Below are 22,926 nucleotides of genomic sequence, written 5' to 3' on the forward strand. Positions count from 1 at the left end.
GACATAATTTCCATCAGTGTTGTTCTCTTCTGCTAACTGAATTGTAGCATCTCTTAAAATTTTGATAGCAACACGTTCTGATTCATTCATTCATTTTGGTTTATGGAATTCTACAGTTGATATATCATGCTTTTTAAATTGTATAAAACATTTTTTGTGGCTAGGATGGCTGTCTACATTATTTGTCATAAGGATTCCTGTGTATGCCTCTTGAAGATGAACCAGGACGACTATATTTCCATCCAACAATGTATTCTCAAGCAGACTAAGGAATTCAATTTTGGCTGCCACCTTATTCGCCTTGCTTGGTTTTTGTGGGTTGAGTGCTGAGCGATTGACATTTGTTACATGTGTTGCCTAGCACCGTTTGTGGTATTTAATGCCAATAGCATGTGCATCTTGAGGATCAATGGATGTACAAAGCTTGACAAGCAGTTTCTCATTCTTTCAACTGCATCTTTAAGTGACTGACCAGCATTTTCTGTAGCAACTAAATGCAAAGGGTTCTTGTAACCCAGTCCATTCTTAGAAAATAAACACAATTCCCTTTCATAAGGGAATTGAGATCAAGTGAAGGTACTGCTTCAGTATTACATTTTAATTTTTTTTTTTTGTATCGTTCTTTGGCACGTTTTAGCATTTTGGTATTAACTGTCTCTTGATAACATTTTCTATGCCATGAATATCCTTTTGCTTGAAGATCTTGCCATGTGACAGCACTGAGGCACCTACTAATCTCAGGAAAACATTTGTTTCCATACTCAGTACACTCCCTGTTAAAACTCAGTATTTTTTCATAGGATATCCCCTGCTAACTGGGCAAAGAGCCACCTTTTACTGTGGTGATTCTCTTTATTTAGCAGGGTGAGAGCAATTGGCCCTATCAACCCCCAGCACAACTTCCAGTGACTGTTGCTGGTGTCTATCTTGTGTTTCTTTTTAGAATGTGAGCCCTTTGGGGACAGGGAGCCATCTTATTTATTTATTATTTCTCTGTGTAAACCGCCCTCAGCCATTTTTGGAAGGGCAATATAGAAATCAAATTAATAATCATAATAATATAGAAACAGGCTTCTCCACCAATGCCTCATTTGTCTCTCTCGGATAGATGATACAAAGCGAGCAGTTATTGTCATATCTTGCTACTTTAGCTCCACAAACTTCAGGGTGGGAAACGCCTTCCATTGTTAATCAACGAAAACAGTATCAACAATATTTAAGTGGCTCTGAGGTTCTGAAACAAAAAAACCACAAATTGGAAACTATATTAAACAAACTTGTACATAACAAAAACAACCACAAACGCTTATAACTAGGGAAATGTCATGATCAGCTGGGGTTCAGCTGGTTTCTTGAACATGCAACTCCCCCCACAAACCTCTGATAATGTTGAATTACATTTTAATGTTATAAAATGAGTTAAATCACTGCCTAACTAGTTAATTACCTTATCTGTTGGTTTAACAGACATGAATATTTCTTTTACATTATAAAATATACAAAATATTAACTTTCTACTTTAATGAGAGTTTATTAAAAAAAACAGAGCAAATTCTCAGACTGCCAAGATGTTTTTTTCTTGTTTTTAGAGGTATTCTGAAGATAATTAGATAAGTGGTTTGCTTTCATCACAAAAATCCCATGTTTCCAAATCATTGTATAATGTTCCCGCACAATAAGCACAATGCTCTGCTTTTTCAAGTTTGTTTGGAAAAGGAGAGGCAAATTTTACAGGGGTGAATATGATGATCTTCCCCAAGACAGAGCAAACAAAGGTCATTTGTATTGGAAGAGGGGAGGGTTCAGTGTCAAGAAGAACACCGCTTAAAAGTCTTCTTTGAGTCCATTAGAGCCAAATCCCAAATGTTAGACAAGGAGCAGTCAGAGTGAACAGTCTGAGTTCAGTGTAACTAAATAAAGCAAACCTTAAATTGTGTCTTTCAGGAACTGAACATGAGGAGCGAAAAACAAGGGAACTATTTGTGATGGTTGTCGAGAAGGAACTAAGAGACTAAATGCTCTGGCGCCAAGGATACCAAATGCACTCTGTGCACCAAGGGTGAAGTTTCAGAGCACTGCAAAGAGCTTGAAATCCTTCCAAGGGGACTATTGAACAGGTGCAAAATTCACATTGTGAAGGATACTGGATCACCATTTAGATCATGGCATTCGCTAGGAAGAACTCTGGAAGACTAATGACAAGTACATCTCCAAAGGCAGTCTGCCAAAGTATTTCATGTGAAAATCTACATTGTAAAGCAATTAGTAGGGTTTTTTAAAATAAGAAAATTAAAAAACAACTACCAGTAATATGGTTTGCTGCACCTTCTAACAATTTTCATAAAAGCAGATACAGTAGCAGGTACTGTACTTGCACCCTAAAAACAGCAAGAACTATAGGAACCCTAGTAAAAGAACATTCACAGTTATATACCGCCTTGGGGTTTTCTTTTAATGAAAGGTGGTATATAAATGCAATAAATAGATAGATAGATAGATAGATAGATAGATAGATAGATAGAGGGAGGAAACCAAGAAGCTGCACCAATTTAAAAACTGCTAACATACAGAGCTATGGAGAGCTTGCAAGAAAACACTGGGCTAGTGCAAAACTTTCACAGTAAACCTGTGTTGCATTCCAGTTGCACAAACTAGAGGCTGCATGACTATGTATCAGCTCTCTATGAAAGTACACACAAATGGTTTTCCAGTTCCAAATCAACCATTTGTACAGTTTTGGAATGGGTGTGGGGAGAATTTCCAACACTTGGTGGCTTCCAAATGGTATGAGTTTTCTCCTACATCTGCCTGTGCATTCAAGTGCTGGAAAAATATCTAGCCAGGACTGTGTTTCCTAACTAGAAGCAGGTTTTGAACATAGTTCTCCCAGGCCTCAGGCAGATATGTTCCCTAACTCTGCTAAAAGTTCTTAATGGAGAATACTGAGAATTGAACATGTGCCCTAATAAATGAAAAGCAGTTGCTCTACTGTCAAGGAAAAGGTCCAAATGTAAAGCAAATGATACAGTATTATAAATATAATTCAGATAAGTCACAGCGCAAAACTGTTCATTCTAAGGCAATATCATAAATAATTTCTACTCACTCGGCAAACATACTGACTTCGTGCACCAGGTGAGAATGTCTGAGAGCGAACAATAGTGCTACTGCGAACAAATGCAGACCCTCGGGATCGACGGCCAGTTCTGTTTTTATGCTGCAAAGCTATTTCTTCTGGGAAGAGATCTTCCGTATTGGTCTCCTTGTCCACCTACAGTCAGATTCAAAGCCACAGTTTTAAGGTTTATCTTCCAAAAAACAAAAACCTAATAACTTTTCATTCAGCTTATCAAATTTTAATGAGCATCTGCAGTGCAAGTTTGATTTCTATATCATAATTATATCAAATTATTAACAGATTGTTCTGACAGATTGCACGATTTCAGCCAGACAACATCAAAATGTTTTAAGAACATGGATCCATGAATAGTGTCACCAGAATATCCCCAAGAGCCCTGGTTAATTAACAGCCGAACAATCAGAGTATTAAAGGCAAGGGACCAGGGAGAGTAAATGTGGGCATATGGCTACGGAGATATCCCAGACTTAGCCAGTTGTGGGATAGCAAAAAATGGAGTAGAGAGGACTAATTTCAAGCATTATACTACACTTGCCTTGAGAGCTGGCAGATGGACTTTTCCAGAGGTATACTGATCTGTCTTAGGTGCAAAGATATGACCATGTAATGATTCACCACAACAGGCCTCTGGCTGAGGACTGGTCTGCAAACAATTACTACATCCACTATCAACTGATTCTGCTTGCCAACTCCTGCAAATAAAAGATTAAGAAGATAAATACAAATACTGAGAACTTCCAGGTAATTTATTTCCTGTTGATTTTTGTATGTTTGGTTTTGCAGTGTATGTCAATCTGAAATAAGTGGATAATTGCTCCAAAAACTAACACATACGTTTATGAGGCCAACAAGAAGCAATATCCAAGCACCATAAAGTAGTACTTCAGACACAGAAGAAGTTATTATGAGGGCAATCACAAGACCAGTTTTCCAAGACCTTTTTTTTTGGGGGGGGGGGTAAACTCCTTCCATTGGATAAAGCAGGGTTTTGCACTGATTTTAAAATACATTTATTAATACATTTAAAATACATTTAATACATACATACATACATTAATACATTTAAAATACATTTAATACATTTAAAATACATTTACCCCCCAAAACTAGGTTTTGTCTGCTTAAATCTGGGCATAAAAAACTAAATTGTGCCTTTTTCTGTTCATACATCATATAATAACTAATGCTTACATCTACTTTAACTTACTTTCCAAAATGTGGCATGTAACATCCTTTATACTTTAACAAAATTAAGCATATCTCAAAACTATTACCTCTCAGATACAGCTTCTAGCTGATCTTCCTTTTGTTCCATCTCTACTATTTCCTCTTCTGTATACTCCAATTTAACTCTCTCCTCTGCCAGCTCTCTCTCCACAGCTTCCAGCTGAGCTGTGGTCCTAGCTAACAGTGCAGTCACAGCATCCTAGAACAGAAAATGAAGTTCAAATCAAGTGTGACTCTCCTTCTTGAACAGAAGAATTGAAGTTAACTTTTCGCAGGGATAATAGGAATGACCAAACAGCAGCTCTCACTAAAGAAATACTAGTAACAAGTTTCTCAACACACAAGGAAATATACATGAAAAACTAAGTTCATATATGACCATACCATTTTCACTGTTGTCTTATTTTCAGAACATAGAGAAGTGCTTTCTTCACACTTAAATTCTTCCTTTGTCTGCTGCTGATCTGAACCAGTGAAGATCTGGATAGGGTACCAGTGAAGCTGCATCTCACTGGAACTCTCATAATCAGCTAGGCTAATTTGCGCAATACCCTATGAAGATGTTAACACAAAATGAGTAAAATCTAATAATGAAAGAGAAAACATTTTCCTAACTTCAAGACTATTCCTTGTAACAGGAAATTCTCATTTGAATGACAAAAAGGGTATGTATGTATACACTGCATATGCACTTCCTTCTCCCTTGCCCAAAATTCACTTCACAGATGTTCTTCATCCCCACAACAGGATTTTCAAAGATAAAATGGCACAAACTGATGTTATATTCTTCCTTTATGTCCCAACCATTTCCCCATTTTAAAAAACCTCTCATATGTTAAACTTTATTTGCATATTTTACATTTTACATAAATACTGACATCCTTGGATGAAATGGGAATTTATTTTAATATCAGACAAACACAAACATTAACCATAAACAGCAGCAATGTGAGCAGTAATACCACAGTCACATAGTGGCCCAAAACCAGAAACTTTGAACTGAGCTCTAAACTGGTGATCAGTGCACTGATACAAGATGACGCGAGTCTTACATTTTACTCCAGTTAATGTTCTGGCAGCTGCATTCTGTACCAGGTTTTAGGTTCCAAATCAAACAGGGTCTCACATTGGGAAAGCATTACCATAGTCTAATCTGGATGGGCCTAAGGCATGGGTCACTGAAGCTAGATTCACAGTGCTGCAGGTGGCAAACAAAACTGAGTAAAAGCACTTTTGGCCACAGCTGTCATCTATAAACAGTTCTGGATCTCAAAAGGATATCTGTCTTATCTGAATTAGGATACAGTTTGTGCGGACCTAAACTACCAAATCCAGACCAACAAGTTTGGATTCTAAATCATGGTTGGCACAATCCATGGTTTGGAATGAGGTCACTATGGCAACAATGACCTGGTTCACTATATTAATGAACTAGGATCAGATCCTGGTTTGATATCTTAGTTAGTTAGCAAGCTGTATTTGTATAAACACAATTTTCCTTCATTTGGACATAATGGGAAATTGCAATGTATTACAAACTGCAAATGGAAGCTTCCTAGGGAAGGGACAAGAAGGGAGAGGTGTATGACTGCATTTCAGGGCAGTGTGTTCACTGTGTTTCATTTTTAATTGGGTGAATTAAAATTATCTAGTTTTTAAAAACTACTTCTACTAATGTACTAAATTACTTAGTCATATCTTGTTATAAAATAGTAATGTACAAATAAAGTATGCAGTTATTTATAGTGTTGAACTGAATCTGCTTAAGGACATAAGTGAAAAAATCTGTATTTGTTGAATGTAGTAGAACAAAATCTGAGCAGAACAAACCAATATTTAGTACAATGGATACTGTAAATGAGCATCCCATGATAAAAACAGGTTGCTTACCTGTAACAGATGATCTGGTAGTGGTTCCATAATTCATAAATAGTGGGTTCTGCGCCTGCGCAGATCAGCTTCGGGTAGAATTCGTTAGCTCCTTGCGACGCCAGCAACCGCCTGTCGCACGTGACTGTAGTAGCCTCTAGTGGCGGTTGGGTGTCTCTGCAATCAGTTTCTTGATGGCCGACATGGCCGTACGATGTTTCTGTTACAGTGGCTTGTCATTTCAGATGTGGGGACGGCAGGGAGGGCGTTATGAATGATGGAACCACTACCAGATCATCTGTTACAGGTAAGCAACCTGTTTATCTGGATAGTGGTTCCATCATCCATAAATAGTGGGTGAATTGTGAGCTACCCAACTGGTGGTGGGCATAATCTGCCAGTCACTGTAACACCCTCTTTAAAACTGCCCGTCCAAAGTCGGCAGCCTTTGCTGCTCGTATGTCTATAGAGTAGTGTTTCACAAATGTCTGATGTGATGACCACGTTGCCGCCGTGCAGATGTCAGCGAAACGGATGCCAGCCAAATGTGCCACCGATGTGGCGTAAGCTCTAGTAGAGTGTGCTTTAATTGTTTTGGGGGGACTGACCCCCTGCTGGTCATACGCTAGTTTAATCAACTCCACCAACCAAAAGGAAAGTTTCTGTCGGGTTGGTGAACACCCCTTGAACTTCCCCTGTAAGTCTATAAACATCCGATGTGTTTTACGTATAGCACTCGTGGCCTTCAAATAGAACAGAAGAGCCTGTCGGACGTCTAGCGAATGCATCGCATGTTTGAGGGGAGAAGTTGGATCCCTAAAAAAGGTAGGTAGTACAATATCGGCGTTCAGGTCAAAATCAGTCACTACTTTAGGCTGGAATTCAGGATCCAAGCGCATGACAACCCTTTCTGGGTAGAATTTTATATAGGGTTTGTCTATACGAAGTGCACGCAGTTCACTTATGCGTCTGGCGGAGGTTACTGCCACTAAGAACAGAGTTTTTAGGGTCAGGTGTTTTAGAGATGCCGTAGCTAGTGGTTCAAAGGGAGCTTCCGTCAGAGATGAAAGAACTAAGGAGAGGCTCCACTTCTCGGCCGGCTGCCACACTGGAGGATATAGATTATTGATGCCTCTTAAAAAGTCCTTACAACGTGGATGGGTAAAGACCGTCTTGCCATCCCACCCGTCGTGGTGCGCCAATATCGCCGCCATATGAACCCTAATAGACACGTTTGCTAGTCTGCTCTGCTTCAGAGTGGTCAGGTAGAGAAGGACGGCTTTCAGACTCGCCTCCCTAGGGTCATAGCCTTTGGAGGCAGCATGTGCAGTGAACCTACACCATTTCGCCCTGTAGCTTCGTCTTGTGGACTGCTTACGGGTATTTAGGAGGATCTTCCTCAGAAGCCTATCCTCCACGCTGTGAGATTCAGTACAGACAGGTTGGGGTGCACCACCCTACCTTGATCTTGAGTGACTAGATCTGTCCACTCGGGGAGTCTCCTGTAATTTCCTCCCGATAGTCTGAGTAGCTGTGTGTACCACGGCTGCCTTGGCCACCATGGCGCAAGCACTATTGCTCTCGTTTGGTCGTGTAGTAACTTGGCCACCACCCTGGGCAGTAAGGGCGTGGGTGGATAAGCATAAAATAGCTCCTGGCTCCAGAGATACTGAAAGGCATCGCCCTTGCTCAGTGGTCCGACTCCCATCCGTGAGCAGTAATGCTCGCACCTGCTGTTCTCGGTGGTTGCAAATAGGTCCACCCCTGGTCTGCCCCAAGCTTTGAATAGTTGATCCAGCACTTCTGGATGCAATTCCCATTCGTGCTGTTCCAACACTAGGTCCCTGCTCAGTGAGTCTGCTAGACAGTTCATGCTGCCCTTGATATGAATGGCCACGGGGTAAATTCCGAGTGAGATGCACCAGTTCCATAACTGCAGACTGAGATCGCATAGAGACCTGGACACTGTTCCACCTTGCTTGTTGACATAAGCAATGGCTGTCGTATTGTCCATCTGTAACTGGACAGTTTTCCCGACAAGCTCTCCCTGAAAGGCGACCAGGGCTCTGAACACAGCCAGCAGTTCGAGGAAGTTGATGTGCAGGAGTCTCTCCTTTGGAGTCCATACTCCTTGAGCTCTGTGGTGCAGCAAGTGCGCCCCCCAGCCGTGCATGGAGGCATCGGATGTCACTGTCAACGCAGGCTCCCGTGTGCAAAATTGAATGCCATTGAGCATATTCGACTCTTTTGTCCACCAATTCAACAACTCTATAACTTTCCGTGGAAGAGTCACCCACTTGGACTGAGGTTCGGACCTCGGCTTGTAGGCTCTCAGAAACCAGAGCTGTAGTTTGCGCATCCGTAACCTCGCATACAGGACTGTGGTGGTGCAGGACACCATTAGACCCAACAGTACCTGTACTGTCTTTGCCTTTTGTACAGGGTTCTCTTGACAACAGTAAATCAGGGCACGCAGACGGGAAAACCGAACTACTGGGAGGAATGCCTTCTGGGCTGACAAATCCAACTCTGCACCAATGTACTGCAGGTGATTTGCCGGCTTGAGAAAGGATTTCTCCCAACTGATCTGCACTCCCAGGTTCTCCAGCAGGTTCGTCACCACGTCTATGTGCCTCAGCAATTGTTCCTTTGTCTCGGCTGTCAGAAGCCAATCGTCCAAATACGGATATATGGACACACCCTGTACTCAGAGATGGGCTATTATCACTGCCACACATTTTGTAAACACTCTGGGGGCGGTGACTAGCCCAAACGGAAGCACATTGTATTGGTAAATCTCGCTCCCCATGGTGAAGCGTAGATACTTGCGATGATTCTGCTGAATGCCTATGTGAAAGTATGCATCCTTTAGGTCGAGCGTTGCAATCCAGTTCTCCCCATGGAGGAGTGGAAGGATGGCTTGCAACGTTGTCATTCTGAATTTTTGTACTTCGATGTACTAATTCAGGCCTCGCAGATCCATTATAGGTCTTATGCCCCCGTCGCGCTTGGGGATTTGGAAGTAGCGAGAATAAAATCCCGTCCGACTGAAAGCCCACCTCACCGGAGAGATCGCTCCCTTCACTAAGAGCTTCTGCACCTCTTCCCTCAATATCGGTGTTTCCGGAGTGTATTTCACTCCCAGGAACGGCGGGTATTCCTTGAACTCCAGCGCATATCCCGTTGAAACTATGCGTAGGACCCACTGATCCGATGTTATATGGTGCCATGCTTGGGCATGGCTTGCCAGCTTGATGGTTACTCTGGCGGTGTTCAAGGAGATAGTGTTCCTGGTACTCAAATGCTTGATCTCGGTTAGATGAGGTACTTTGCTTGGTGTTGGTGGGCTCAGCGGCTGATCAAAGCTGCTGCTTTGCTTGTGGCGTTCTCTTATTTTGAGAAGTTTGGATTGCCCTATTCCTCGGGTAATAGGGTTGTCTGTTGTTATTGCCGAAACGTTGGTAAGGTCGTTTGAAGTCCCTCCTGTCAGAACGACAATAGGAACCCTGATGAGCTTGATACTGCCCATACTGAGTATACTGACTGTAAGGTCTGTTTTTACCAGTATATCTGGAATTAGTGAAAGACCGAGCTGTAATCCGAGATTTCTTCCACTGCTCCATGTTGTCATCCGTTTTGTCAGAGAAGAGACCAGCACCATCAAATGGCAGTGTCTCAATCTGATCCTTCATGTCCTGTTGGAGACCCGTTGCATGCAACCAGGCATGTCTTCTTAGAACAATAGAAAAGGTCAGAGTCAGAGACTCGGACTCAGCTAGGTGCTTTGCGTTCGCCAATTGTTGGTGGGTGGCTGCAGTCGTCTTCACAAATATCGCCTCGAACCTCTTGACAAACTCCCCTGGCTCCAGCGCAGCGCACTGATCATACAAAGCCTCCCACAGGGAACGCGTATATCTTGCCTGGCAAGCTACATAATTAGCTATCTTGATAGACAAGCATGCGGTCGAGTAAGTCCGCCTGCCAAGCATGTCCAGCTTGTGGACTTCTTTAGCTGCCAGTGTTGTATGTCGCTTACCGCCTTTAGTTGTTGTCGCACAATCTACCACCAGAGAATTTGGAGCGGGATGGTGCACCAGGTAAGTATTTTCCTCCTCTTGAATACGATATAGAGCCTCCAATCGCTTGGAAGTAGGTGTTGAAGTCTGTAATACCTCCCAAGCCGACTTAGCGGCCCTTGAAATATGTGGCAGCATAGGCAGGTAAACCGGCTGGAGGCCCGCGGCAGACCGCATCATATTATAAACGGGGTCCTCTGTTTTTTCCTTGAGGTGTAGACCCAGCACTCGAGACATTTCTGCTACCTGCTGATGGTAACCTTTCATCTCCTCATTAGGAGAAATTGATGGAACTGCTGCAACATCCGAGTCTGGATCCAGGAGTGAAGGTGTCTCTGGATTTTCGGGATCTCCTTCTGTTGAGTCTGAGGTATAGTCCTCCTCAATATCACCATCATCGACATCTTCTCTAGACGAAACAGGTGAGTTGCCTACAGCTGTAGAGGTCGCTCTAACTGGTTCCATAGCTGTCTGTGTTGCTGCCTGGTGGAGAACGGAGAGCAACAGTTGGGTCGACGTAAGTGGCATATCAGTCTGCAACGAAATTGATCGCTGCGTTGGCAGAGTGAGTTCTAGTCTGCGTGATAAGTACGTCTGAAGCGAAACCGTACGTTGAGTAGATCTTGGTACAGAGGCTTGGACGGCCATCTCCGCCTGCTGCACAGGAATCATAGGCTGCACAGCAGTTTGCACAGCTGTCTCAGTTCTAGTAGCTTGCATGACAGTTTGCACGGCAGTCTCCGTGCTATGTGTTTTTATGGGGGGGTACGTCCCCGTTCTTCCAGCCATCTTGTGAAAAGGGAGTAATCCTCTTGAGATATTGTTATGGAATCTCCCCAACCACCTCTGGGTAGGAGACCCACGACAGGTGTAGCCTTTGCTGAAAGAGAGGATGTCTTAGGAATATGCAGAGCATTATAGTCACCTTCACTGAAACCAGTAAAGGTGTAGGTGGAAGGTGTACTCTCCTCTGAATTAAGCAAGCGTGCCAGCCTGCCTTCGGGAGAAAGTTCTCTTTGCCCTGGCGTGGTCACAGGGGACATTCCAGATGTTGGCAATTGGATGACCCCTGAATCTTTCTCTTCATAGGGCACGACGCCGAGGTCAACGTCGGGCACGATGTCGATGTCTGGTACGATGTTGAGTTCGGTGTCAAGAATAACTGCAACCGTCGACTCCGGAGCAGCGAAGCCTGTAGATGCCAGCCTTGATGCTGAGTGGTGTCCGTGTTGAGAAGTTGGTATTGAAGGTGCTGCCGTCTCCTGTCTATTCTCCCTCGACGCCGAGTGGTCTCGATGTCGAGACAGTGGAGTCAATGGAGACTGGTGAGGTGTCGGCGCCGGGGATAAGGAAGCCGCTCGCCGTCGAGGGATGACGTAATTCTGTAGACCCGAAGGCGAGGGAGTGTGCTCCACAACCGGCTCTAACTGCTTCTGCTTCTTAGGAGGCAGCTCCTGCTTCGAAAGCTTTTCTCTGTGTTTCCTCTTGTGGCTTGAATGGCGATCCTCCGGTCGCTTAAAAGGGTCTGATACAGTCGAGGTCGAAGCGGTCGACGCCACAGCTTTCGATGTCATAGCCCTCGATGCAGAAGCACTCGATGTTGAGGCCCTCTCTGCCGATTTCGAGGAACCAGCCTCCTTTGGGGTCTTAGACTGCCCTTTCGGAGCAGGACTCGGCACAGTACTCTCTGTAGCCATCTTAGGCACCAGAGACTCCTCAAGCAAATACGCCCTAAGGCGTGCTGCACGATTCTTTAAAAGTAACACAGACCAAGCAGGATTTTGTGTCATGCCTCTCTCCTAAACAGAACAAGCAGAGGGCATGGCTGTCTGTTGAGGGAATCTTCCCATGGCAGTTTGTGCACCACTTAAAGGTTGTCTTGTCCCTCCCAGACTTCCCCAAGCCATCTGTCTTACCAGATCTCTCAGTCATTTTCAAAGATTAGTCGTCCGTTTCGTTGTCAGCGGAAAAAATCAGAGATTGCAACAAATCCGAAGGGGTGTCCGTGAGGGATGCCGAGCCCGTTCCGTCGTCAGAGGGGGAAATCAGAGATTACAACAAATCCAAAGGAGTGTCTGTGAAGGAAGCCGAGTCCGTATGCAAAATTTAAGCCAAATGATCCGAAATAACGCCAAGTCCAAAGGAGTATCCGTAAGAGTTGTCAAAGTCCGTGTTCAAAGTTCAGAAGTCCAAATAATAAAAAAACAAACTTTCTTCGAGAAGCAACTATCTCCGAGTATTGATCACAATGGCGGTCAGAAAGAAACTGATTGCAGAGACGCCCAACCGCCACTAGAGGCTACTACAGTCACATGCGACAGGCAGTTGCTGGCGTCGCAAGGAGCTAACAAATTCTACCCGAAGCTGATCTGCGCAGGAGCAGAACCCACTATTTATGGATGATGGAACCACTATCCAGATCCTAAGTCTCTGTTAAGACTGTTACAGTGCTTATAATCCACAAAAAGGAAATTACATTTGATATGTAATAACATTTACATTAAATAACATTAAATTGGTGTCATATCTGAATACAAGAATATGAAAAAATTGGAGACCACTTCACTCATGTACTATTTTAAATGCATTTATAACAGAATTTTAATAAAGAGGTACCCTCTTACCAACAATTCTTCTGGCTGGTGCTCGCCAACTGAACAGATATAAAGCTGCAGTGATTTTAGTTTCAAGATACTTGAATGTACAGGGATTTGAAATACTTCGTTAAATATTAAGGGAGTTTGGAATTCCAAAGCTCGTGAGCAGTAAGTAGTTGATGTGCCTGACTCAAGTGATGGTAAGTATATTCTCACATGTCTAAAAATAGACAAAAAGGAAAGCAAAATATAATTAAATTATAATTTAATATTTTAAATTTTTAAATAAGATGAGACAAAGTGTAACTCAATATTACATTACATTACATATCTATATTTTTATACTACCTTATGTGTACATCTCTAGGAAGTGTACAACATTTAAAATATTTAAAAGTTACAAATTAAAATACATAAAAAGACAATAGAATAAAATAGATATTAAAAAGAAGTTTTAAAATTATTAAAATTAATTCTAATTAAAAGCCTGCAAAAACAGGAGTCTTGAGGTTCTTCCTGAAAACAAACAGAGAAGGAGATGCTCTTATTTCAGTAGGGAGCATATTCCAAAGACCTGGGGCAGCCACAGAGAAAGCCCGGTCACGAATCGCCACCAAATGAGCCGGTGGCATCATAATATCATACATTAAATGTATATATGAGTCTCCTCACCACACAAGTGCTTTGCTAACCTGCAGTGCATTAAAAGGACTAAAAGTTACTGCAAATGCCTGAAATTTGATACATGTCCATGTTCACATGTGAATGCTTATGATTCCAGAAGAATTATGCAGATGTCCAAAAACAAGTAACTATTTCTCCACTTTTTAGGCATACCATAATGAATGGCAACAACCACATTTAGGTGTTTGCCAACATTCACCAGTGATTTCTGGACGTAAACATTCACCAGATTTCAGACATTTCTTGAAACATATATGTTTTAAAATTTATTTTTTCCTTAAGACATTCACTTCTATAAAGAGTTCTAACAACTGCAATTTCAAACATTCAAAATTGCAAATCCATTCGTTATTTTAGATAGATGTGCTGTATTTTGACATTTCAAGGGATGAAAGCAATAAACAGACCAATGGAGGAATATTAGCTTACATTTTACAGCCTTCTTTCACAGCAAACCCAGTAAAATACTTTAGTTGTAACACATGGACCAGGAGACACTCACTGCCACTGTCATGTCTAAAAAAGAAGTTGTCAGATTAATTGCCTTATATGGGCCAACTGATATGCGCCTGCATAGAAGCACAAAAGTGAAACATTATTACAAGTCAGCATTGCATTGTTAGATCCAAATGAGAATTTTATATCCAGTTCTCCTCCCCTCCACCCTGTCATATTATTTAAACAGGCTTTTGTACACATCAAAACCATCACAAATCACAGCATCTTTTTGTGGTGAACCACTTGGATGAAGCAACTTGCTACTGCAGGATATTTTCTCCACACCACAACAGAGCTCTCTGTTTCAGGACACATTTATAAACAAGTGCCTTTCAGCTGTTGGACTAAACTCTCATCATTCTCAGCCACAGTGGTCAATACTCAGGGATAACGGGAGATTAAGGCCAACAACCGGAGGGTCAAAGTTGCGCAGCCCTGTTCTATACTAATTAGAAAGAGATGTAATGATGTTCATTCATTCACCATTTAGCACTGCCTTGGAGAGTAAAACCTTTAATTACAGATCTTGTGCACCTTGGCATCCATGGGGATTTTAGCAATGAATATTGGCCAAGGGAGACAAGAATACTCACAGAAATCCAACTTGCATTTGAGGCTCTTCATTATTAACAGCATCACTGTAAATTGATTCTTCAACCTCCTCATTCCTATGTTGTAAGGAAGATAAACAAACAATGAGACCCTAGCACTAGGTGGCTATTTTACCATCATAAAGAACCTGATCTATTCAGTATACAATATACACATTGCTTAGCAGTAATCTTTATTTGGATGGTAAGCTTCTATTAAACATTTAAACTACATCACGAATCGAATAAACTACTAAACTCTGTGATTCATCAGTGAATGCTAAAAGTATATTGTGTGATTATAAACATTTGTAGAATTTTGGTCAGAGACTTTGGAAGTCTTCTAATTCAACACCCTTTCTGCTTAGTGCAGAAAACTTCTACAGCATCCCTGACAGCTGGCTGTCCAGCTTCTGTTTGAAAGCCTATAGAGAGGGAGAACCCACCACTGCACTAGCCAGACTGTTTCACTGTTCAACAGCTCTTACAGTTAGGACATTCTTCCTAATATCTAGCCCAAATCTGCTTCCTTGTAATTCCAAGCCATAGTTCTATTACTGCCTTTGGGAGCAACAGAGAAAAAGTCCAGTCCTGCAAAGCAACAGCCTTCAGATTAGGGCGGTTCGCCTTGAACCAGGGCCAGTTTGGACATTCAACTGTGGACCAACTGAACCGAACCAGGCCTGGTTCGGCATGGTAAGGGGCAGCCGTGCAGAGCCAACCATGAGGGGTGGGGAGTGAAGCTGCTGGCACCACCACGTGTCCTCCCGGCACAGCCCCCAAGCATGCTCCTCCTTCTTTTACTAAGCCCCCGGCTCAGTTGTGGCTTGATTCGGCCTCCGCACATGCGCACTTGGGGTCATGATGGGAGGGTGAGCGGTAGTGAGTGGCAGCCACACATCTGGCAGCTGTGCTGTCTGATTAAGCACCTTTTTCCCTCTCTCACTGCCTCCGTCCAGCATCTCCTTACCTTTTGAAGGGGCCTCCACCCCCTGTACTTGTAAAGGAGAATCCTCATCGGATGTCTGCACAAACCGCTCACACTGGTTCAATCAAACGGACTGAGCTGGCCAGTTCTACTTAGCTGGTTTGGAGCAACATGGTTCGATTCAAATAGATTCATAGTCGAACTGAACTACTTTTTTTTGTTTGTGCACCCCTGCTTCATGTACTTGGACAGCTAATACATATCCTTTTAGTCGTTTATTCTGTAGGCTAAACATAGCACTTACATTTAGCAATAGCACTTACATTTATATACCGCTCTATAGCCGGAGCTCTCTAAGCGGTTTACAATGATTTAGCATATTGCCCCCCAACATTCTGGGTACTCATTTTACCGACCTCGGAAGGATGGAAGGCTGAGTCAACCTTGAACCCTTGGTCAGGATTGAACTTGTAACCTTCTGGTTACAGGGCGGCAGTTTTACCACTGCGCCACCAGGGGCTCATACCCAGTTCCTTCAGGACTGACAAAAGAAAGTACTTTTTCACACAATGTATAATTAACCTATGGATTTCTCTGCTACAATATGTGGTAACAGCCACCAGTCTGGATGTCTTTAAGAGGGATTTAGATAAGTTCATGGAGAACAGGTCTATCAATGGCTACTAGTCTGAGGGCTATAGGCCACCTCTAGCTTCAGAGACAGGAGGCCTTTAAATACCAGTTGCAGGGGAGTAACAGCAGGAGAGAGGGCATGCCCTCAGCTCTTGACTATGGGCTTCCCAGGGGCATCTGGTGGGCTACTGTGTGAAACAGGATGCTTGACTAGATGGGCCTTGGGTCTGATCCAGCAGGACTGTTTTTATGTTCTTATTTAACTGTTCCTTGTAAGACTTGGTTTCCAGATCACTCACCATCTTTGTTGCCCCCCTTGAACCCATTTCAATTGATTAATGTCTTCCTTAGAATACAGTGACTGACATCCTAACGAAGTAAGCATATAAGGGGATGTGGGGATGTGCCAGGAGCCCCGACTCAGTTCGTCCAGGCACCCTGCACATGTGCTGCTGCATAAGAACCATCAGTGTTTGCAGCACTCCACATATTCTGCAAGTGCTCTGTCAGACATGTCACTGAGTAAGACGAGGGGCACTACAAACTCTAATTGCCCTGTGCAACAGTGCACATGCAAGGTGACTGGGAGGATTGCATGACGGCTCCTGCAGGGTCCCCGCAGACTCTCCTTTCAGCCAGTACCCAGAACTGGACAGAATATCCCAAGTGAAGTATGACCAGCACAGAATAGAGTGGAAAAATGGGTTGCTCACCTTTAACTTTTGATCTGGTAGAGATCTGTTGCACTCATAAGAGTGGATACTGCACCTGTGCGGGACCATTCAGGCAGAATTGACTAGCTCCTCAAAGCTCTTAGCCCCACACCTTGCACATGGCACATTTCCTTAGTTTGGGCAGGCTAGCATTTTCTCCTCAGTTCCTAGAGGACCGATATTGGAATCCAAACATCGTATGGAAGTAGAGTTACATTTTTGTGTCTTTTAAATTCTGCAGATATACATATTGTCACTTTGCATGTTGCAGCAGTACCGGGGTGTGTGTGTGTGTCTTATGATTACTACCAGATCAATAGTTATAGGTGAGCAACCTGTTTATCTGGAGCGTGATCCATTGCACTCATATGAGTGGGTGACTAACAAGCTGTCAGTCTGGAAGTGGGCGTAGTATGCTAAGGTATGACCCTTTTCAGCACACCCCTCCTGAAATTGGCCTGAGCTGCAGAGCAAAGGTCCAATGTGTAAGGCTTGACAAAGGTAAGCTCAGAGGACCAGGTTACTACAGTGCAGTTATCTCTGAACTTGATTCCTGCCATATGGGCAGCAGAAGCCGCATACGCCCTAGTGGAATGGGTGCCTATGGTTTTAGGAGGGTCCACTTTCTGGTGCTTCTAAGCCAGAAATATCAGATCCACAACCCAGTGGGACAGTCTCTGTCTTGATATTTGGTAACCTTCCATGTTACAAAATATCAAAAAGCCTTTTCGTCTTTCTATAGGGCTTGGTCAGTTTCAAGTAGAAGAGAAGAGCACATTTTACATCTAGGGAATGCAACAAGCACTCGAGTAGCATCAGGGGGTTCCGGAAGAAGGTATGTGAATAGTGACATCATTCTGAAATGATGTCACTATTAATATAGAAGTCAGTGATTACTTTAGGCCTGAATTTGGAGTCCAAGTGAAGCACCACTTTGTTCTCATGAAACTCTGCACAGGGGACATCTATTCGAAGAGCATTTAGCTCCCTGACATGGCAAGCAGACATTATGGCTAATAAAAAGGCTGTTCTCAGCATTATCAACTTAGAAGGTGATGTATCCATGGGCTTGAATGGAGGCTCCATTGATCAATGGGGCACTGGATAGGCGGGTAAAGGTTGTTTAACCCCTTAAGGAATCTCTTTGAATCCAGATGAGAGAAGACGGTTTCCTCGTCCTATCCGGGATAGTGAGCAGAAATAGCAGCCACGTGAACTCTGATGGAAACACTGGCCACGTTACTGTGCTTCAGAGATATGAGGTAAAGCAAGACCTCCCGGGAGGTAGCCTTATGAGGCAGGAAGCTGTATTCCTGAGCATGAAGTTGGAACAGTTTCCACTTGCTGTTGTAGTTGACACGAGATTTATTTCTGTCATTGAGGAGGATGTCATTCAGGATCCTATCCTCCATGTGGTTAAATTTATAGTCCTTAGGTTGGGGTGGCAAAGCCTTCCGTTTTCTTACAGGAGAAGATCTTCACGTTGAGGCAGATGCCGGTAGCGGCCTTTTGAAAGTCTGAGTGCTTGCTGAAACCATGGCTGTTGGGGCCACCATGGAGCAATCAAGATGCAGTTTGTAGATTCCTGAAGGATTTTTGCTAGAACTCTGTTCAACAGAGGGTAAGGTGGGGAAATGTATAGAAACCTTCGATCCCAGTTGAATTAGAAAGCATCACCTCTGGAGCCGTGGCCAATGCCAGCCCTCAAGCAGTATAGGGGGCACTTTTTGTTCACAAGAATTGCAAATTGGTCAATCTCTGGTGTACCCCAGGCCCAGAACAATGGATGGGAGGTTCTGGAGATTGACCTCCCATTCGTGTTGCTGTAGATAAAGTGAGGACCTGCTGAGATGGTCCACCAAGGTGTTCTCCACTCCTTTGATGTGAATCACGACCAGGCCTATCTGTCTTCTTATGGCCCAGTTCCAAATTTGCAGACTGAGCATGCAAAGGAGTGGGGGACCATCCCTCCTTGACGATTTAAGTAAGCGATCACCGCAGTATTATCTAGGCTGACTTGGACTAGCTTGCCTGTTGGGGATGGCTGGAAGGATCTGAACACCTGAAACACTACCAGGAGCTCCAAGAAGTGTATGTGCATCTGGCTTTGGCTTGGTGACCACAGGCCTTGAGCTTGTAGATCCCTGCAATGAGCTCCCCAGCCCTGTAAGGATTCATCCATCATCAACCAGGCAGAAGGTTGGGGTATGCAAACGGGGACTCCGGACAGCAGAGTGATCTGTTTCGTCCACCATCGAAGATTGTGGATTGGCAGTGGAATTGTTAAGAGCATCTGCACATTGTCCACACTGGGACAAAATACAGACAGGAACCAAAGTTGAAGATGCCAGAGACGTAGCTTGGCAAAGTACACAGTGAAGTTGCATGCTGCCATCAGGCCCAGTAGTTTCTGAACTTCGGTGGCTTTTTGTCTGGGTTGCATCACAAAGGTGCCTTGATGAGGAGGAAGTGTTCCTTGGGGAGAAATGCATGCTGCTTCCGTGCACTGAGGACTACTCCAACGTAGTCTATGCACTTGACAAGCTCTAGCCTGGACTTTGACCAGTTGACCTGAATGCCCAGATCTTCAAGTAAACTTAGGACTGTCGAGATCTGCAAAGTTAACTCTTTTGTTGTTTTCCTGCCAGGAGCCAGCCGTCAAGGTACAGAAAAATAGTTAGGCCCTGTGCCCGAAGGTGAGCCACTATGATTGCCATGCATTTAGTAAATACGTGGGGTGCTGTTACCATCCCAAATAGCAGGACATTGTACTGGTAGACATAGTGACCCACCATAAACCTTAGATGCTGTCTGTGGTTGGGTTGGATTCCGATGTGGAAGTACGGGTCCTGGAGATCCAATGTTGTGAATCATTCCTCCCCGTGGAGAAGAGGAAGGATGCTCTGTAATGTTACCATGCAAAACTTGAGCATGTCCACATGATGGTTCAGCCATTGCAGGTCCATGATTGGCCTTAGTCCCTGCCTCGTTTGGGGACCTGGAAGTAGTGGGAGTAAACCCGCTGCCACTGATCTGTCCACCCAACAGGCAATACCAACCCTTTGTCCAAGAGAATCTGAACTTCCTCCATCAGTAATTGGGATGCAGGTGTATACTTGATCCCATTGAATGCCGGTAGGGAACTCTATGGCATAGCCCATTTGGACTATGCTAAGGACTCAACCGTCTGATGTTATGTTGCACCATGTGATGGCATGACTTGCTGGCCTGATGTTGGAGGCAGCTAAGATGGTAGTTTGAAGAGAAGTCGATGGTAGACACTCTTGGGTGAGGTGAACCGGTGAACTGATTCCCTGATCAAATATGTTGTTTGTTGGGATCAGCAGGTTTAGGGTGCTGGCCCTGCAAGGCCCTAGACAAGAGTACTGCCGTCGGCCATATTGGCAGTACTTAGGAGTGTACAATTGGGTAGATGCCAAAAATGTTTTTGCCGTGGTTTTTGATTTCTTGATGGACTCCATAGTGGAGTCCGTCATCTCACAGAAAGACCATTTCCATCAAAGGGCAAATTTTCCACTCTGTCTCTCATGTCGGGCTGCAGTGCAGTAGAGCATAGCCAGACGTGCCTCCTCAATACAATAATATTAGCTAGGGTTGAGACTCAGTCTCTGCCAAGTGTTTGGCATTGGATAACTGTTGTCGAGTAAGGAGTGTCACTTTGGTGTGGATATAATTAAAATTTTGCTAGGAACTCTTCTGGGGCGAGGTCAGCTTGCTCCTGGAAAAGATCATCGCAGAGGGAATGGGTATATTTAGCAAAACAGGCAGTATAAATAGCTATTTTCACCGCCAGGCATTGAGTGGAATAAATTTTACATCCTCAGATGTCCAACTTGTGCCCCTCTTGGTCTCCTTCTACAGACACTTGTAGGTTGGAGCAGAAGTTTGCCAGGCAGATTTAGCCGCCTTGGATATAACTGGCAGCATTGGAATATGAACAGGCTGGGTTGAAGCAGTGGAACTGAAAAATTATAGACAGGAACTACCATGTCTAGAGTTTGCTTTGTTAATTCTAGTCCAGGTTTTGAAGCCATTTCAGAAATTTGATGATGGTACGAACACATCTCTTCATTTGGAGGAATGTTATCGGAGTGTACCACTTGGAGAGGCAGATGAACTCACAGTCAAAGATGAATCAGAGTCTTCTGTCAGCATCACGATTCGAGGGACAGGTACCTTCTTCTTGGACACTATGAGGTTGCTTCGGTACCATGACAGTGGAGAGGTCACCTGTGTCGATAACAAAGTCACAGAAGGAGGAGGTGGCAACGGGGTGACCTAAGTCGATGTCATGGTCGATGACCTAAGATTAATGACACGGTCGGGGCTGGCAGATCCGGAGGAAGAGCGACTTGAGTACCCATTGGAACCATCGACATCAACAGTTGACACTGAGCCTGAGTGACAGACCGTGTACTCTTCTCCCAATGTTTCTTGTGCTGTGTCGCCTCATTGGCATTGGAACTCCGATGCTGGGACTTGTGCCTTTTACAGTGAGAAGAATCTGAAGGCAGCTTTGACATTTTAAATGTGCCAGTAGAAGCTGACGTGGAAGCTTGGGTTGAGGATTTAGACTGCGCAGTGACAGTCCCAGACTTTGGCTTCAGTATCGTGCCAGATGTAGACTCCGACACCGTGCCCGATGTCGAGTGCACGGGAGCATCAATCGGAGATCTAGGCATTGGGGTGCTAGGGTAGAATGCTTCATTGTAAAAGGAGGCTCTTAGACGTAGTGCTGTATTTTTTTCTTGTTTGATGAGAGAAAGTTAAACAAATCTTACAGGTCGATGTGTTGTGTTCTTCCCACAAACAAAGTAAAAACAAATCATGGTTGTCCTCTGACAGGAGTTTAGCACTTCAGCGAATACAGCGTTTAAGAGACTTTTTCTTTTCCATAACGGGATAGAGAAATATTGGCGGGGGGGGGGGAGATCAAGTGTGTGAATTGAAGTCAGAGTCCAATCCAAGGTCGTAACCGAATAAACCGTCTATCCGTTTCACCTAAGTTCAAAGTATTTAGAATAAGAATAGTATGGTCCAGTCCGAGTCGTAACATGTGAAAAACTAACCTATTTTTGTACTCTTTTTACACAGAAAACTGTTCTTGTCTGAGGTGTCAACACAATGGCAGTCAGAAAGGAACTGAGGAGAAAAACGGTAGCCTGCCCAAACTGAGGAAATGCACCATGTGCAAGGGATGGGGCAAAGCACTGTGAGGAGCTAGTCAATTCTGCCTGAATAGTCCCGTGCAGGCACAGTACTCACTCTTATCAGTGCAATGGATCACGACCAGATCTATTACTTCTCATGAGCTGAGCGCTATTGCCTCTGTTAATGCAGCCTAATATTGCAGTAGCTTTTTAATCAGCTTTTTTGCACTGCTTGCTCATGTTCAACTTTGATTGCAGGGTTTTAAATCAGTTATGCATTTAAAAAGAATTAAAATGTCAAACATATTAAATATAAACATATTTATATTTGACATTTTCCATAAATACTGACATCTTGAGATTTTTAGTATTTCAGGCAAATAATTGTATTAATCAACTTAATAATATTACAGCCACACACTAAGGCTATTCACACAACTGGAAGCAATGTTCCCTTTAACAGGCTTTCCCAGATATTGTTGACTTCAACTGCCATAATCCCCAAGCAAAAACCATTGCAGCTGGAGATTCTGGGAGTTGTAGTCAACAACATTTGGGAATCCCTGTTAGAGGGAACACTGACTAGGACACGGGGAGAAGGCTGCACAAAACTTACCTTCCCCCAATATGATTCTACAGTGTTGGTGGGAGCACGGGTTGTGCTCTGACATGATCCACACTGCATGCAGATCTCCAGAGAGAAAACACAATCTCCTTCCCTGCTGTTTCCCATTGTCAGTTATGTCTGACCAAAACTGTGATTAATGCTGACTACAGTCTGACCATGGCCACCTAATGGCG

The 22,926-nt window shown here is 43.7% G+C and overlaps 1 protein-coding gene across 3 annotated transcripts in view; it reads right to left on the minus strand.

The window, feature by feature from the left end:
- Nucleotides 1-22,926, minus strand: part of WWC3 (WWC family member 3) — a 136,042-nt gene that overhangs the window by 14,204 nt on the left and 98,912 nt on the right. For all 3 annotated transcript variants that reach the window (XM_053308470.1, XM_053308471.1, XM_053308469.1), the window contains exons 13-19: nucleotides 14,684-14,758; nucleotides 14,022-14,108; nucleotides 12,936-13,128; nucleotides 4,751-4,918; nucleotides 4,414-4,565; nucleotides 3,675-3,831; nucleotides 3,107-3,271 (exon numbers count right to left, since the gene is read on the minus strand). In XM_053308470.1, coding sequence (XP_053164445.1) covers nucleotides 3,107-3,271; nucleotides 3,675-3,831; nucleotides 4,414-4,565; nucleotides 4,751-4,918; nucleotides 12,936-13,128; nucleotides 14,022-14,108; nucleotides 14,684-14,758 — 997 coding nt within the window. The remainder of the gene's footprint in view (nucleotides 1-3,106; nucleotides 3,272-3,674; nucleotides 3,832-4,413; nucleotides 4,566-4,750; nucleotides 4,919-12,935; nucleotides 13,129-14,021; nucleotides 14,109-14,683; nucleotides 14,759-22,926) is intronic.

The sequence above is a fragment of the Hemicordylus capensis genome, chromosome 3 (genome assembly GCF_027244095.1).
Source record: "Hemicordylus capensis ecotype Gifberg chromosome 3, rHemCap1.1.pri, whole genome shotgun sequence".
Taxonomy (NCBI): Eukaryota; Metazoa; Chordata; class Lepidosauria; order Squamata; family Cordylidae; genus Hemicordylus; species Hemicordylus capensis.